Source organism: Glycine max, chromosome 12 (genome assembly GCF_000004515.6).
Source record: "Glycine max cultivar Williams 82 chromosome 12, Glycine_max_v4.0, whole genome shotgun sequence".
Lineage (NCBI taxonomy): Eukaryota > Viridiplantae > Streptophyta > Magnoliopsida > Fabales > Fabaceae > Glycine > Glycine max.
Window position 1 is genome coordinate 2,523,689 of NC_038248.2, and position 15,064 is coordinate 2,538,752.

Consider the following 15,064-nt stretch of genomic DNA (forward strand, 5'->3'; position numbering starts at 1 on the left):
AGTGCTCTTTCGTTACTATTTAAGGTTTTAATTCTCACCCTTCATTTCTAAAAAATAAAAAATTTAAATTAATTTAATGATAAATTTTACTCCATAAATTTTATAATTTAACATCAAATTAATTCTAGAAATATAATTTATTATTAAATTTTAAACAAAATAATCATATAAATTTAACCATATAGTTATTTGTCATATTTTTTACTCATTTAAAATAATAAATTTGTTTACTTTTTGTTTTCTTAGATCAATTTATCATGACATTATATTTTTTAAGGATAAATTTAATTATTTATATTTTTCTAAACTTATTTTAAGTAATATTCTACATCTATAACTATTTTTATTTTTATTTATTTGGTTTAAATTTTTGTTATAAATTGTATTTATAATTGTCATTTAAAAAATTAATGAGTATATTAGTGATAAAATACATGCACATATGTAATAAATGTTAAGATTTCATTTTTTTAGAAGTGAAACATAAGCTGGGAGAGGGATATTTTTGTGTTCACTTCTTAGCTAACCTTGGTGCCTTATCGAATGACAGGTTACTTGTTCTCAAGGAGAAGAGTCTTTAGGGGCTCCCTTTTTGTGTTTGTAATTTTTCTATTTTGCTTTCTTTTCTTTGACTACTTACACTTTTAACAAATCACATTTTATTGTAATGTTTTTATTATAAAAAAGTATTGAATAATTTTTTCCTTTAAATATTCACGAATAACAAAAGTTATTTTTTTTCATGATGTTATAAATGTAAAATATTTATTAATAAAATACCTACATTTTTCTATCATAACGTTTTTCTATTTTCAAATATGAGATCTTTCTCAAAAAATTTATATTATCTGACCTAGTAGCTCAACTATGTGAGCACCTACACTATGTGAATGGTCAACAGAAAACCAAAGGCACCTATACGGGAGAAGTAAAGAGGAGATAGTGTGGAGCAATGCTATAAAACCTGATTGGATTATTGACTCAATCAAAATAATAAGATAGTGGTTCAATTGGTGAATTAATACTTAACTCAGTTTGATTTGATTTATATTAAAAAATTCAATATATATATATTAAAAATAAAAATGTGCTCATGGGACCAACAATTTTAAATATATTGAAGGAACAAACAAATTTAAGGTAGAAAACTACTTTTAAAAACAATAAACAAACAATGCCTTAATCATTGTCCATTTACTCTCCTTAGTCCTAGATTTTCAATTCTTTCAACCCTGATAGGATTAACAAAGGAATTCTGTTTTCTTCCATTTCTGATCTAGTTCCTATCAGAATGTTGGCACTGCAATCGAAATTGGAAGAAAAAAATATGTTCTCATATCATACAAACCCTCACACCTTCAAGAGTTCAGCAATCATGGAAATTGGATAGTACATAATAAATACCATGATACATAAGCAACCAGAGAGAGAATAGTAACCAAATTACAAGTTGATCATCTTGTGTAATAAAGCAAGCAATTTCACACTTTTAAATTATTAGAGGTTAAAATTCAAATTGAATAAAAAATGAAAGATGTTCATGCCACCATTGTAATAGCAAGTTGTTACTTACTTTAAGAGAAGCTATCGATGTGGATAGAAAGAACCAATGTAATCTATGCTAATGTTTTCTTTTTAGAGAGGAACACCTACCATTCAATGTCACTGCTCACATAAAGTTTATGCTGCTATCATCAAACTTGTCTTAAACCAAGCATAACTAGTAGAGATCAATTAAGAAAGTTGCATATTCTGAAACGTGTTTCCTGCTAGTAAACGGAATTAAAGGAGAACTCACCAAAAATGGGACCCAGGTGCGGTGGTGCAACGAATTTACGGTGCGGTGGCGATGATGAACGTGAAGATGAAGAGAAGGGTTGAGTCGTTGAGTGTGAAGAAGAGAAGTGACTGAGATTTTAGGGTTGCTTCAAAACGACTGATTTTGTAGCATGATATTTTTTTTAAACGTGAAAAACTCAGGGTTTTAAAAACTGGTCAAGTCACCAAGTTTTTACAAAACTGACAGAATTTGATCGAGTCATCTTGAGCCACATGTATGAACGGTCCAATAACAAAATCGATCCAATCATGCCACTGAGTTCTGGTTGGACCGGTCCGACGGGTCGAACCGAACCGAATTTTACAATTATGGTGGGGAGATTACTAGAGGAATGATTACTCCAACCATAACTATAACTGTAGGTCTATTAGACAAAATACATAGAGAGACAGGCACCAGGTAAGTAGATAGAACATAATACATCTCACCAACTCTTGTAGACTCCTATGACTTGATCTTCAAAGTGTCATTGTAAATATCATCCTCAATTTGGAATGAATACTAGCAACACATGAAGAAAGGAGAAGATTGATGTAGCATATTACCAGGTTGAGAAAATCGTCATATACAAAGAAGTATCTCAGAATTTGGCAGATACAAGATGCGCACCTATAGCTAATTTCACTTGCACTAACAATATGTTTGATGAAGTTATAGTCATTTAACAATATTTATGGACAATATGAGTATTATTTAGATTGACGAAAAATAAAAACACACCAAAGCCGTGCGTTTAATAGTGAGACGTTAATTCCAGTTTGCTCTTACATTTTCACTACATTTTAGATAAGCTTTTCAAACAACCTGCTAAGCTTATGGCAATTCTCCAAGGCATTAGAGCGGTTGGGCAAAGGTTGCCGAAGGATAAGAAGGTGAATATGAATCACAATTTCAAGATGCTGTTATCTTGACCTGAATTTTTTCTTCTCTTCCTTTTCCGTACACGGCTACATCATCATTGCCGATATCAAGGCTATGCTACTCTTCACTTTGGACAAGGCCATGTTAGACAACAAAAATCAAGGCCATGTTACTGTTTGATTAGCGAGTTTAGGTCATGCTCTTTCCAAAGCTAAAGTATATAATTGCAGGGATTACATGAACAAATTTGGCATTTAGAAGTAGTTAATTATCTTTAAACGACGAATCTGACATTATAATTATAATTTAATTCAGAGTCACAACTTTTATTTTAACAACTATAAAAACAGTCTATTAAACATGTAATTAAATAGTTTGAGATTAAGGTTTTAAATTGATTTTGATTAAAATTAATTTTGAAGTGATGTGATTTATATTTGAATATTTTTATTATAAGATGAAGTTATCAGTAAAACTCATATTTCTTCGGTTCCTATTTATAAGATCCAATTAACTAATTAAATAATATTAAGAAAATAGTTAAGTTACTTGATAATAATAAATTCATCCTAAATTTATATACTTTTTAAAAAATATCATTATTATTCATGTTTATCTCTCTTCTATATGCATGTTAATGTAATTTTTCTCTTATTTTATTAGGGCTATTTTTAGTCTAAAAATAATTAATATAAATCTTATATAAAGAAATAATCAAGTTAAAAAAATTTAATATTATAAAGAGAATGTAGTACAAAATATTAGATTCAATATAGAAGTTATTTAAATTTATTTCAATTCATAATGTGTGTTTAAATAAACATTAACAAAATTGATTTTGAATAAAAAAAAATTTGATTAAAATTGATTTTGAAGTGATATAATTTCTTTAAATATTTTATTATATAATTAAATTATAAGTAAAATTCACGATACAGTTTTGAATCTAACCTAAAAATCGCTCAAAATTATTTCATTCATAGAATCAATTCTAGATAAAAATCAATTATAAATTCTTCTCTTACATTAAATCAAACATATAAAAAATGTATTCAAAATTAATTTTAAACTCAAGATTAATTATCCAACGTCAAACCAAAGACGTACTCAATCTTAAATTCAAGAGCTTTTCTTCAACTTAAAACCAAAGAGTATTAAAATATATTGAGAATTAATTTTTCTCCTGCCTTAAATCAAACAAGCACAAGGTATATATAAAGGTCTTCGAGTGTATTTTTTTTTTTCAGCAAGTAAAAAGTTAGCGGGTAAGAAATGGTGGTGGGGGAGGGTGTGTAACGGAAAAACAAAAATGCGCCACGTCAGCAGGAAAATGGATGAGCAAGGTTGCTCAAAAGAAGCTACTAGCTCCTCTCCTCTCCTCTCCTTTCTGCTAATGTTGCAAATCTAGAGTCTTTCTCTCTCTTGTTCATCCATGGAAGTTAACCTCTCTCTCAACCACCACCGCTCCCTCACTCTAACCTCCCCCACTCCCTCCCTCTCCACTCTCCGCACACACTTCCTCGGTTCCACCCACACTCTCCGCCCTCCTCCTCCGACTCCACCTTCTCTTCGCTCCAGGAACAAACGCAGCAGCAGCAACTTTGGTCTTCTTCGCTTCCACTCCCCTCGCTTCGTCTTCAAGGCCTCCTTCCATTCCCACTCCGTTATCGTCGTCTTCATCGTCGTCACTCTCTCTGCCGTTTCCTGGCTCCACTTCACTCTCAACAAGAAGAAGAACAAGACTCTTAACCAGGTCTCCTCACCCAACTTCCTTAACTAACTTCTCATCCTATTCCGTTAGTTATTACTTGCAAACTTTGGATAATATCGTTCAATTATCGAATTTCACTAATTACTCGGTTTGTATTTAGGAAATTCAGCTTAGATTAGATTAGATTAACTTTTAGTGTTATAGATAGAGTGTTACTGCTTCGAAAATGTCGCTGTCAAATTTCGTACTGTTCTCTCACTGGCTGTGTTTAATGTAATTCGTGAATTGACTGCTTCTATTCTCTTTCTATAATTAGATGTACTTTTTCTTTTACAGACAGAGTAATATACTAATTCGTGAATTGATTGAATCTGTTCCGTTTCCTTAATTAGCGCCTTTCTAACTTTTTCACTAATGCAGAGACGGGGACATGCAAAATTTGCGTTGTCATCGCAAGGAACTAATGTTGGGAACCGGGTCATTGATAGGGAGATTCTTGGTTTTACGGAATTTCAAAGGGATAACACTCTTACTGAGATTGGGAAGTTGAAGGATCACCATGGAGAGGACTACCGTGTCTTTGAGGAAAACGAGATCCACATTCCGTTTTTGAAATCTTCAGTGGTGCAAGAAGTGGTCGCTGCGACCGAGGCTTCGGAGTCATCTTCTTCTGTTCTTGACTCTGGTGTCAATAATAATAATGGTTCCAAGGTATTGGATGAAGCTTTTTTATCTGTGGCTTTCTCACCAAGTTCTTTACAGCCGTTAGAGTTTGCTGAGGAAATGGCTATACAAGTGGAAGAAAGTCAAGATAAAGTTGACTCTGATGATGAGTTGCCTCTGAATATGGTTGAACCTGAACATTCTGCATCTTCTGTTTCTGTAAACAATGCACTGACAACAGTCGATGGACATACTAAAGAAAAAATTGAACTTGGTGCTGTCAACGATGATGTCCTTTTCGGTGAACCAGTTAGGGAAGGGCTGTACATGTTTTATGAGGTTAACAAGCCTGCGACTGGATCCATGACACCACTCAGTAGTTTAAAGTCATTATCTCCCCGTGCTTCTTTTAGGAATAAAAAAGGATTGCCCTCAGTGATGGGAAATGGTGCACTAAAGGGATCAGGGTTATCTACAGATATTCCTCTACAAAGTGCAGGTAATTACGTGAAAGAAAATGCATTATCATATCATTTCATTGATGATATAATTGGTCAAACCTTTACATAGTATCATGATGAACAATCCAAAATATAAAGAAAACTTTTATGTGAACCATGTTTATTGATTCAGAACATGTCAAAGGAGCAGTTAAAATTTCCAGTCATAAAGGAGGCTACCCTCCACAACATGTGAGTAAAAACTTGAGGAAAGGTGTCATCTCTTTAAGAGAAAGGGAAAGTATGGATCACAATGGTAACAAAGTTTTTCCCCTGAATGCTCACGCGACCAAGGTGCATGTTGATCAAACAAATGGTCAATTCAGGGTGCATGATGGTCATAAAATGGATTCTTCAGAGCTTCTAAGCAAATATAATAATTTGCTAAAAGTTGAGAGGTAATTTGCTACCTGATCTGCTTCCAATGAACACTGATAAACAGAGTCTTGTTAATTTATGAGAATACTACTTGTTTGAATTTTAGACATGAAACAAATTTGCTTTCAATGAAACAATGAGGTGAAACCCCTCCCTTCACCTTTTTCTTATTTGTTAACTATATCATGATCACGATGCCCATCTGACCTTCTTTTCCTATTACTTTTAAGCTTGAGGAGCTTATCCCAAAGTACATTGATTTTGTTAGGTTACATGAATGTGTAGAATTGCTTAAAGATATGGAAACAAAGGGTTTATTAGACATGAGTAAGGTACATGCGTCTTTCTGGCTGTTACTTGATATTCTGTTCTTCAATTTTATGTTTTTCATACATACCTATTTTCTGGTTATAGGTTTATCATGCCAAGTTTTTTAACATCTGCAAGAAACGAAAGGCTGTCAAAGAAGCTTTTGATTTCATTAGACTAATTCCAAATCCAATGCTGAGTACATTTAATATGCTTATGTCGGTGTGTGCAAGCTCCCAAGATTCAGAAGGTAAATATCCTGATTACCCTCTAAAATGTTCCTTCTTTGTCATCTTTTCAGTTCGTGACATTTGTATTGTGTATTCAGGGGCTTTCCAAGTTTTGCAGCTTCTTAAGGATGCTCGACTAGAACCTGATTGCAAACTTTATACCACTCTGATATTAACTTGTGCAAAGAGTGGGAAAGTTGATCTAATGTTTGAAGTACAATATCTCTCTTCAACTCACCATAGCATGATATTATTAAATGTCATATATTTGTAAATTCCATATCCATTAAAAATGTTAATCTGTATGCTTAGGTGTTTCACAAGATGGTTAATTCTGGAGTGGAACCTAACGTTCATACCTATGGAGCACTTATTGGTGGTTGTGCTAGAGCTGGGCAAGTTGCTAAAGCATTTGGTGCTTATGGAATTATGAGGTCAAAGGTACAATTATTGCAACTTGTATTTCTAAAGAACTATATTCACAGTGGTATGAGTTGAGTTCCTCCCAGTTTTTTTTAATTGTACATGCTGATGTGATGTTTAATGCAGTAGAATGTGAAGCCAGACCGTGTTGTATTCAATGCACTTATAGCTGCCTGTGCTCAATCAGGAGCAGTAGATCGTGCTTTTGATGTGTTAGCAGAAATGGCAGCTGAAACACAGCCCATTGACCCAGATCACGTAACAATAGGAGCATTGTTGAAAGCATGCACAAAAGCTGGTCAGGTGTGGTTTCTTTCTTTCCCAGCTACTCTGTTTATTGTACTTTACTATAAATCTATTTAATTTTTAACAATATTCTGTTTTTTTTCAGGTTGAACGAGCTCAAGAAGTGTACAAGATGGTACAAAAATATAACATAAAGGGTTGTCCAGAAGTTTACACCATTGCCATTAATTCTTGCAGCCAAACTGGAGATTGGGAATATGCTCGTACTGTATACAATGACATGACCCAGAAAGGGATCCTCCCAGATGAGGTACTTTTTTTTTTGAAAAAATGTCTTGGTGATATGGAATTATGGATTATTAAAATCTTTAGTTTTAGTGGATTTTAAAACATAATAATAATGTACACAAGATTGATTCTTGTATGCAAAGTTTTATCCTTTCTCTACTGTTGTTTGCTTACAGAAGTTGATTCCTCATGCAGATATTTCTGAGTGCACTAATAGATGTTGCTGGTCATGCTAAAAAGCTGGATGCTGCCTTTGATGTCCTGCAAGAAGCCCATAAAGGAGGAATACAGATTGGAATAATGTCATATAGCTCATTGATGGGTGCCTGTAGCAATGTATGTCTGGTCAAGTAATATGATTTTAGTTGAAAAGAAAAGGAAAACAAGATTGGCATGAATGAATATGAAAACATCATTAATGAGTCTGGTCTTACCAGGGCAACCTTTTAGTCATGAAATCCAAAAAATTGGATTATGGATTTTGTAGAGTATGCATAATAAAAGGTAAAGGAACTGAAATGGATTGAAGGTCTGTTTATGGGACAGTAGAGTGCATTTGAAATGTTATTTTAATCAAATCATTAATTTAGGAAAATTCATTCCATTTAATGACTGTTATTAAGTTTTCTACCAGGGGAGTGGGGATGTAATGAAGTATGGGTTTCCTATTATTAGTAGGTTTTTCTGGCATTCTAGCTATTGGTTTTAATTAAGAAATATGTATGGATGTAGAATATTTTAGTTTCAGTGTAGTATATCAAAGATTTTGTGCTCTAGTTGATGACCCTGAATCTAGAAACTAAAAATAATAAGTACAAGTATGACCTGAGACAACTGCTGTGTACATTTATGTTTCTTTTCCATGCAAGTTATGTTTTTTCAAATCTTTTCCCCCCTGCATTGAATTCACCATGCTACTAACTATTGGCAAATGCTTATTCCAGGCAAGAAATTGGCAGAAAGCATTGGAGTTATATGAATATCTTAAATCTCTTAAATTGACGATAACAGTTTCAACAGTTAATGCTTTGCTCACTGCACTTTGTAAGTTTGACTTTTTTTCTTTCTTTCTTTTGTTGATTATTACATTCATTCAGGTTCTTGAAGCTGTGAATTCTTTATGCTTCACAGCTTCAGCACTAAATGTTTGATGAGGAAGCTGTTCAATAGCTTGGAAAAGTAGTTCCTTTTAAAAAAATAACTGCAAATTTAAAGGTCTGTGAATTCAGGGTAGTTTAAGTTAATAGGCTTAGTAAACATATCTGAAGATAGAGAGATAAGAAAGACCAAAGCAGACTTATCACATGACTAGACAGCTAAAGCTAACATTTCCTTGAAAATCTACTCTTTGTTCATTCTTGGTTAATAACTGGTAAGTTATTGCTCGACTTGGGACAAGTCAAAGTTCAGGGACCATTGCCAACAAGTGAAGCCAAGGAAATGAGCCACTATATACACAGACACAAATAAAATACCTGAATTTAAAACTCTGATTGCTAAGTACTAAAATGCCCCTAGGAATATAATCTTAAGTTCTTAACCAACGCAACAACTCTAATAACTTGTCACATGGCAACCAGAATTAAAAAAAATGAAAGGAATAAAGAGAGTATAATAATGGAGAGGCGGAAAGAAAGAGCGAGAAAAACAGAGTTTTATTGTGAAACTGCTAATCTGGCTCGACACCATTACAGCTACTGAGCACTTTTTATACAGGTAACTAAACTTTAAAATACAGAAAGCAACTCTTAACAAACTTATAACTGAACTCAATAACTTGCTAACTGAAACTATAACCAAAGTGCCAGAATATGACATAACTATTAAGTTAAGATAAGGACAGTGTAAATTAAGATAAATTCCAAAATGATTTGACTTTGTTTAACGTTTCTTTTCCTAAAGCATTTCTTGTAAAACACATGGGTGACAACCCTCTCTACATTGGTTTTGCTTGAATTATGGTTACTTCCAACTTTGTTTTCAATTTTATAGCTGCTGCAGTTGTTTTCCCGATCTGTGCAGTCACATTGTTTAACTTTAGCTGATTAGTGGGAAAATGGAGTTTAATCATTGCAAGAGTTCTGTATAGGTGATGGAGATCAATTTCAGAAGGCTTTGGAGGTTTTATTTGAAATGAAAGGATTAGGATTGAGCCCAAACAGTATCACATTCTCAATACTTATAGTGGCAAGTGAGAAGTAAGTGGTCTAAGAGGATTTTGTCATCAAATTAAAGTTTAGTTTAGATTCTTTCTCAACCAATTTCCTATTTTGCCTGCATTGATAGAAAGGATGATATGGAGGCAGCTCAGATGATCCTTTCTCTAGCTAAAAAAGATGGTGTAGCCCCTAATCTCATCATGTGTCGATGCATAATTGGTGAGTCTCATTGGATTTTGTTAGATTCTATTCTGGCCCTATATTGCTCGGTTTAATCAAGTCTTTTCTTTGATATTGTTTTGAAAATCACTAGTTTCTTGCATCACTTCTATTTATACCTTTAAATTCCTCATTAGGAGGTATATTATTAAAAAATTGTTGGCTCATTATGTGATGTTTGCAAATACATTGAAAATTGTTGTTATAGATTTTCTTGCATTTTTCTTTTTTGTTTATTACCTTTAAAGCCCAAATACTTGATACAACATGGGCACAATACGACACATATACAGGATATGAAAAATTCTTAAAAATTCAAGATATGATATGATTAGAATTAGATTTGTCAATATGAATTTTAAAAAAAAATATATTTTACATAAAATCACTATGTTTGTAAAGAGACATATCCTTTCTCATTAATATGCAATCACATTAGTGGATGGTGATCACAATTTTAAAAAAAGAAAACAAAAACTTGTGATCATAGCAAAAAACCATATCAAAATATGTTCTTTCCCCAATGAACATATCATAAAATTTCATATTTTCTCCCAACCTTTTTTAGAGCATCACAAAAAAGCATCATCAGTCCTGTTAAAATGAAGTTGTGAGTTGTGACCCTATATAAATGTTAGTCCTATTCAAAGCATCAGAGGTGTATTCCGAATGTATCAATAATAATTTTCTAAAAAAATGGAAAATACTCCTTGTATAGCATACATGTATTGGTATCTTATACAAGTATAATAACAATACTTTGTCATTTTTGCAGTATATGGGTTTAGGTTCTTACATATTGGTTCACAATTTCTGTGTTTTTCCTGTTAGTTAATTGTGTGCAATTGCATAGGAAATATTCCTATAAGGCCATTTCATATAAAAAAAATAATACAGAAATCATGATGGACTCTCATGATATGATTTGAATTTTATTTATGGGATTAGTTCTTAATTTTATGAGAACTTAAAGCAAAAGGTCATGGACTTTGGTTATCTTGTGGCCCAAATCTATTCATATATTATGCCTTGAGAGTTTTATGGTTTGTAAACTCTGATAGCACTTTGATTTCTTTGAAAGGAATGTGCCAGCGGAGATATGAGAAGGCTTGCTTTGTTGGTGAGCCTGTTTTATCTTTTGATTCAGGACGGCCACTAGTTGATAATAAATGGTATATGTTATTTAATTTTTGCAACTTTTTTAAGACATGATTCTTTATTTAACTGTTTATTTATGCATAGACATTCTTTTACATTTTTATTTTTTCAATTTATGCATGTCAGGATGCTGCTTTTTTATAGTGAAACTATTTGCATTTCCATAACATTTTGTTTGAAATAATTCTTTTTTTTTCTCATTCTTACCCAATTGGCTCTTTCAAAGAAAAGAACTAATAACATGAGGAAGTCTGTAAATCTCCATGCCCTGTTTTTTATGACCATTAATTTTCTCAGGCTTCTCTTCTAGATTTATTTTTTTGTGGAAGTCTAATGCTGCTTTTACTCTATAAAGGACATCACTGGCCTTAATGGTGTATCGTGAAACAATTGAAGCCGGTGGAAAACCTACAAGTGAAATATTACCACAAATTCTGGGATGCCTGCAACTCCCTTATGATACATCTGTGAAAAATAGACTTGTTGAGAACCTAGGAGTACGTGCAGAAACTTCAAGAAGCTCAAACCTCTGTTCATTAATGGATGGATTTGGTGAATATGATCCTCGTGCTTTTTCAATACTTGAGGTCAGTATGGAGCTGAAACTAATTCTATTCAGTATATTGTGTCTTATTGTTTTTAAGGGAACTGGGACCATCATATGGTGCTGTAATAATTGTGTAGGAATCTGCTTCACATGGAGTTGTTCCATCTGTATCATTTAAAGTGAGTCCTATTGTTATTGATGCTAAAGAATTGCATGCTTCTACTGCTGAGGTGAGCTTGTCTAACTCCTACAATGATTATTTATGTTGCATAAATGGTTTCCTTTTTAACTGTGAAAGGCTAGAGGAAGAGAGAACATATGTGGCGGATTCATGAACTCAATTGTATTTGGGGATTACAATCACTATATTTCCATTTATAGGAACCAGGTCGGGTATAAGTAACATACCCAAGCCAAGCCCGCCCCATAGTCATAAAAGCCTTCATATGCTTACTATATTCCAAGATTAACTTACAAGCTTAAAATTCATTCACATTGTTGCAGAAAAAAGTGCTTTAGAGTCATTGTACATATAATTAGCACATAAGATAAATAAATGGAAATATTTTTACCTACATCAAAGTATTTTTTAGTTTTTACTCTTGTTTTTGAGAGATTTTTTACCTTTTTTTTCTGTCTGTGTGCAGTACTCTTAGGTTTTATTTTATAACCACATTTAATATTTGGTGCATATATGTGATCTACTATGATACTAATGTGCAAATTTGCTCCAAAATTTGAATGATGGATACAATAGCCTCTTGTTTCCCTTCTTCTTAAGTCTTAACTGCTCATGTATCTTTCATACTTTGTATACATCTGAAACATTTGCAATATTGACATGCAAACATATGCAGTAGATAGACATTTGTGCTACTGTAATTGTTAAATCCATATCCCTAAATCCATGAAAATCTTAACAGGTATACATCATAACAGTTTTGAAAGGTCTCAAGTATCGACTAGCAGCAGGTAATACCATCATCATTTAATTATATTGTGCTACAATTTTTTTGTTGAACTTTTCATTCAAAGAAAGATTTTCTAATCTTATCTTTATTTATAATTCTCGTGTGAGATCAATTGAAACTTTAAAAATGAGTTAATTTGCTAATTTGAGTTTATTTACATGAAACATACTCTATCGAGATTGACTTGTGATTCTGATATATTGATAAGGAAATGAATTCAATCTACAGCGTAAGTTGATATTTTTTTTTTCTGATTCCTTTGCTATGATAGTATGGAAAGGAAAAGCTGGCGACAGATGATTATAAAAAATGTGCTTTATTTTATTTACTTGAGTATCGTTATCTGCTTCAACACAACATGATTATCAAACATAAGCTAGTCAGTCTGCATCACTTTCTTAGTACGGCTCTATCTTTCCTTCTATTTTATGATTTTGCCGACAATATAAGGACTTGTTTTCTGGTACTTATGCAACAAATATTGTGAACAAAACCTTGTTATGATGACATTTTGCCAGATCAATCTCTTGGTGGTCCATTTTGAAATTTTCAATTGGTGATGGCTTAAGTCTACAACATGCAGTTTTTATTTTAATATACTATTTCAGGATTCTATTTTTTCCTTTTTAACCATATTTGTTTAAGTAAACTTTATTAATAATTACCATAGGTGTATTTACTATGAGCTTACTAAACCAACAGATGACAATGGTAGAAAATATTACATTATATATAGTCTACTGACTTCTTTGGTCGGGGATCCCCATGAAAATCTTCTTTGCAGGTGCAAGATTACCCAATATAATCATTTTATTGCCTGTAGAGGAAACAGAAGTTGTGTCTCCCAAGGGGAAGAAGATTATTAACCTTGGAGGAAGGTGAGACAGTCAATCACAAATGCATCCTTTGTCAACATGTTTTTAACCATATAGTTGCCCCACATATCTGCAACAATCCATTGTTCAAACGTACATTATGAACCACTATCCAAATTTGTTAAGTCCGAGGAACACACATTATGTTTAAATGCACGAAGCCTATATATAATTTTGGTTGCTAAATCAAATAGGGAAATCTTAATGGACGTTGTTCTGTTGGTATTTTGGTGCTATTTTCCAATGAAAACACATCATGTGTATTAGTTATTACATGTGTTATATTTTCATTAATGATCCATTACATTTGTACATTGGCATATTTTTTTGGCTGCCATTTGTATTTTTTACTGATAGTGATTTTAGTGAGTCATTCTATATTTGACACATCTACATGTTAGTAACAAGATGTATATGTAAAATAGAATATCTTAAGTGGTCGGTCGGTGGTCAAACGGCACTCGCAAGTCAAATTTCAAGTTTCTTAAATTTTTCTTAATAGTTTTAAGCAGGTGATTGACTACCCCTGGTAATATGTAGTTACTTGCAAGTTCATCTGAGTATTTTTGCTGTTTGCATGATATTTTGTGGATATTGTTTGTCATAAATGTCTGATTTACATGTGACTGAAAAATTGGAAGGTGTTATTGTGTGAAGTTATTCAATTTTTTTAGTATGAAATTCTCTCTTGTACAATCTGTTCAGAAAATATTGTTTAAGAAATTTGTATGACAAATATGCAATATTTTGGCTTCAGAGCTGGCCAAGCAGTTGGAGCGTTATTGAGGAGGCTTCAGATTCCTCACCAAGGTAGTGAATCGAATGGAAAGCTTAGAATTGGTGGTTTGGCTCTGAAAAAATGGTTTCAGCCGAAACTTGCATCTCCGTTCAGTGTTAATATGGGATCTCCAACATTCAGTGGAAAACCAGGTGATTGGAACTCGTCCCTATCACGACTGGGCAAAAATATTAGTAATCAGCAACGAAACATCCGAATTGGCAATCTGTCTTTGGATTAAGTGTACATGTATTGATTTTTGCCTAATACTATCTTTCCTGCCCCCTCTTCACTAATGTTTTTTCAATATATAAGTTGAAAGCTCCTTCATCATAATGGTATAAATAGAAGAGTGATTTAGACCCAAGAAAGCAGATAATGCCTTCTTGAGTGCTGAGGCCATTGAATGCTAGAAGATGGGAAAGTGTAGGACATCTCATCAAGTTCATTTTGGTGAACAAGGTCATACCCGCGATAGAATACATATGGCACAGAACTCGTTCTTTTGTGATTACCTGCAGCTATGTCATGGCCTTTGCAACGCGGATTATATATATGCATGATGATAGAGATGCAGATATTTCATGTATGTGCTATTGTTGTATGTATTTTTTGTCTAGAACTCTCCATATGTAAACTAAAAAATAGGCAAATGGAAAAAAATTCAGACGATTTTGATATTTATAAGTTCTTTCATTATGTTCTATCATCATGTTTGTAGTGTGGTAGAGATGTGAGACTCCCATTAATTTTTGAAAAAAAATTCTCTCTCTTCTTACTAATTTGAGCTCAACCAAACGAAGGGTTAGAGGTTGTTTGTCCCCTCTTAACTTGGTTCTTTTTATACACAAGAGTTAGAACTCAAATCTTTGATCACTTGTTTGTTTAAAGTACGCAAGTCCATAACA

At 32.8% G+C, this 15,064-nt stretch overlaps 1 protein-coding gene across 1 annotated transcript; it reads left to right on the forward strand.

Moving 5' to 3' along the window:
* Window positions 1–4,051: 4,051 nt before the first annotated feature.
* Window positions 4,052–14,840, forward strand: LOC100814164 (pentatricopeptide repeat-containing protein MRL1, chloroplastic). The gene is made up of 19 exons (XM_006592013.4): window positions 4,052–4,454; window positions 4,833–5,574; window positions 5,709–5,973; window positions 6,222–6,285; window positions 6,368–6,512; window positions 6,591–6,706; window positions 6,805–6,933; window positions 7,045–7,218; window positions 7,307–7,471; window positions 7,645–7,785; window positions 8,394–8,493; window positions 9,539–9,647; window positions 9,736–9,827; window positions 10,909–10,999; window positions 11,341–11,572; window positions 11,670–11,762; window positions 12,456–12,504; window positions 13,288–13,381; window positions 14,136–14,840. Exons 1-19 carry the CDS (start codon window positions 4,134–4,136, stop codon window positions 14,395–14,397), a joined length of 3,384 nt encoding a protein of 1,127 aa, XP_006592076.1. The 5' UTR covers window positions 4,052–4,133; the 3' UTR covers window positions 14,398–14,840.
* Window positions 14,841–15,064: the final 224 nt, after the last annotated feature.

Bases quoted from the DNA above. Each gene is read 5' to 3' on its own strand.
- LOC100814164 (XM_006592013.4), top strand. From the start codon at position 4,134: ATGGAAGTTAACCTCTCTCTCAACCACCACCGCTCCCTCACTCTAACC. The intron at 5,575-5,708 runs GTAATTACGTGA...TTATTGATTCAG, and splicing joins TATTCCTCTACAAAGTGCAG to AACATGTCAAAGGAGCAGTT. The intron at 7,786-8,393 runs GTATGTCTGGTC...TGCTTATTCCAG, and splicing joins TGATGGGTGCCTGTAGCAAT to GCAAGAAATTGGCAGAAAGC.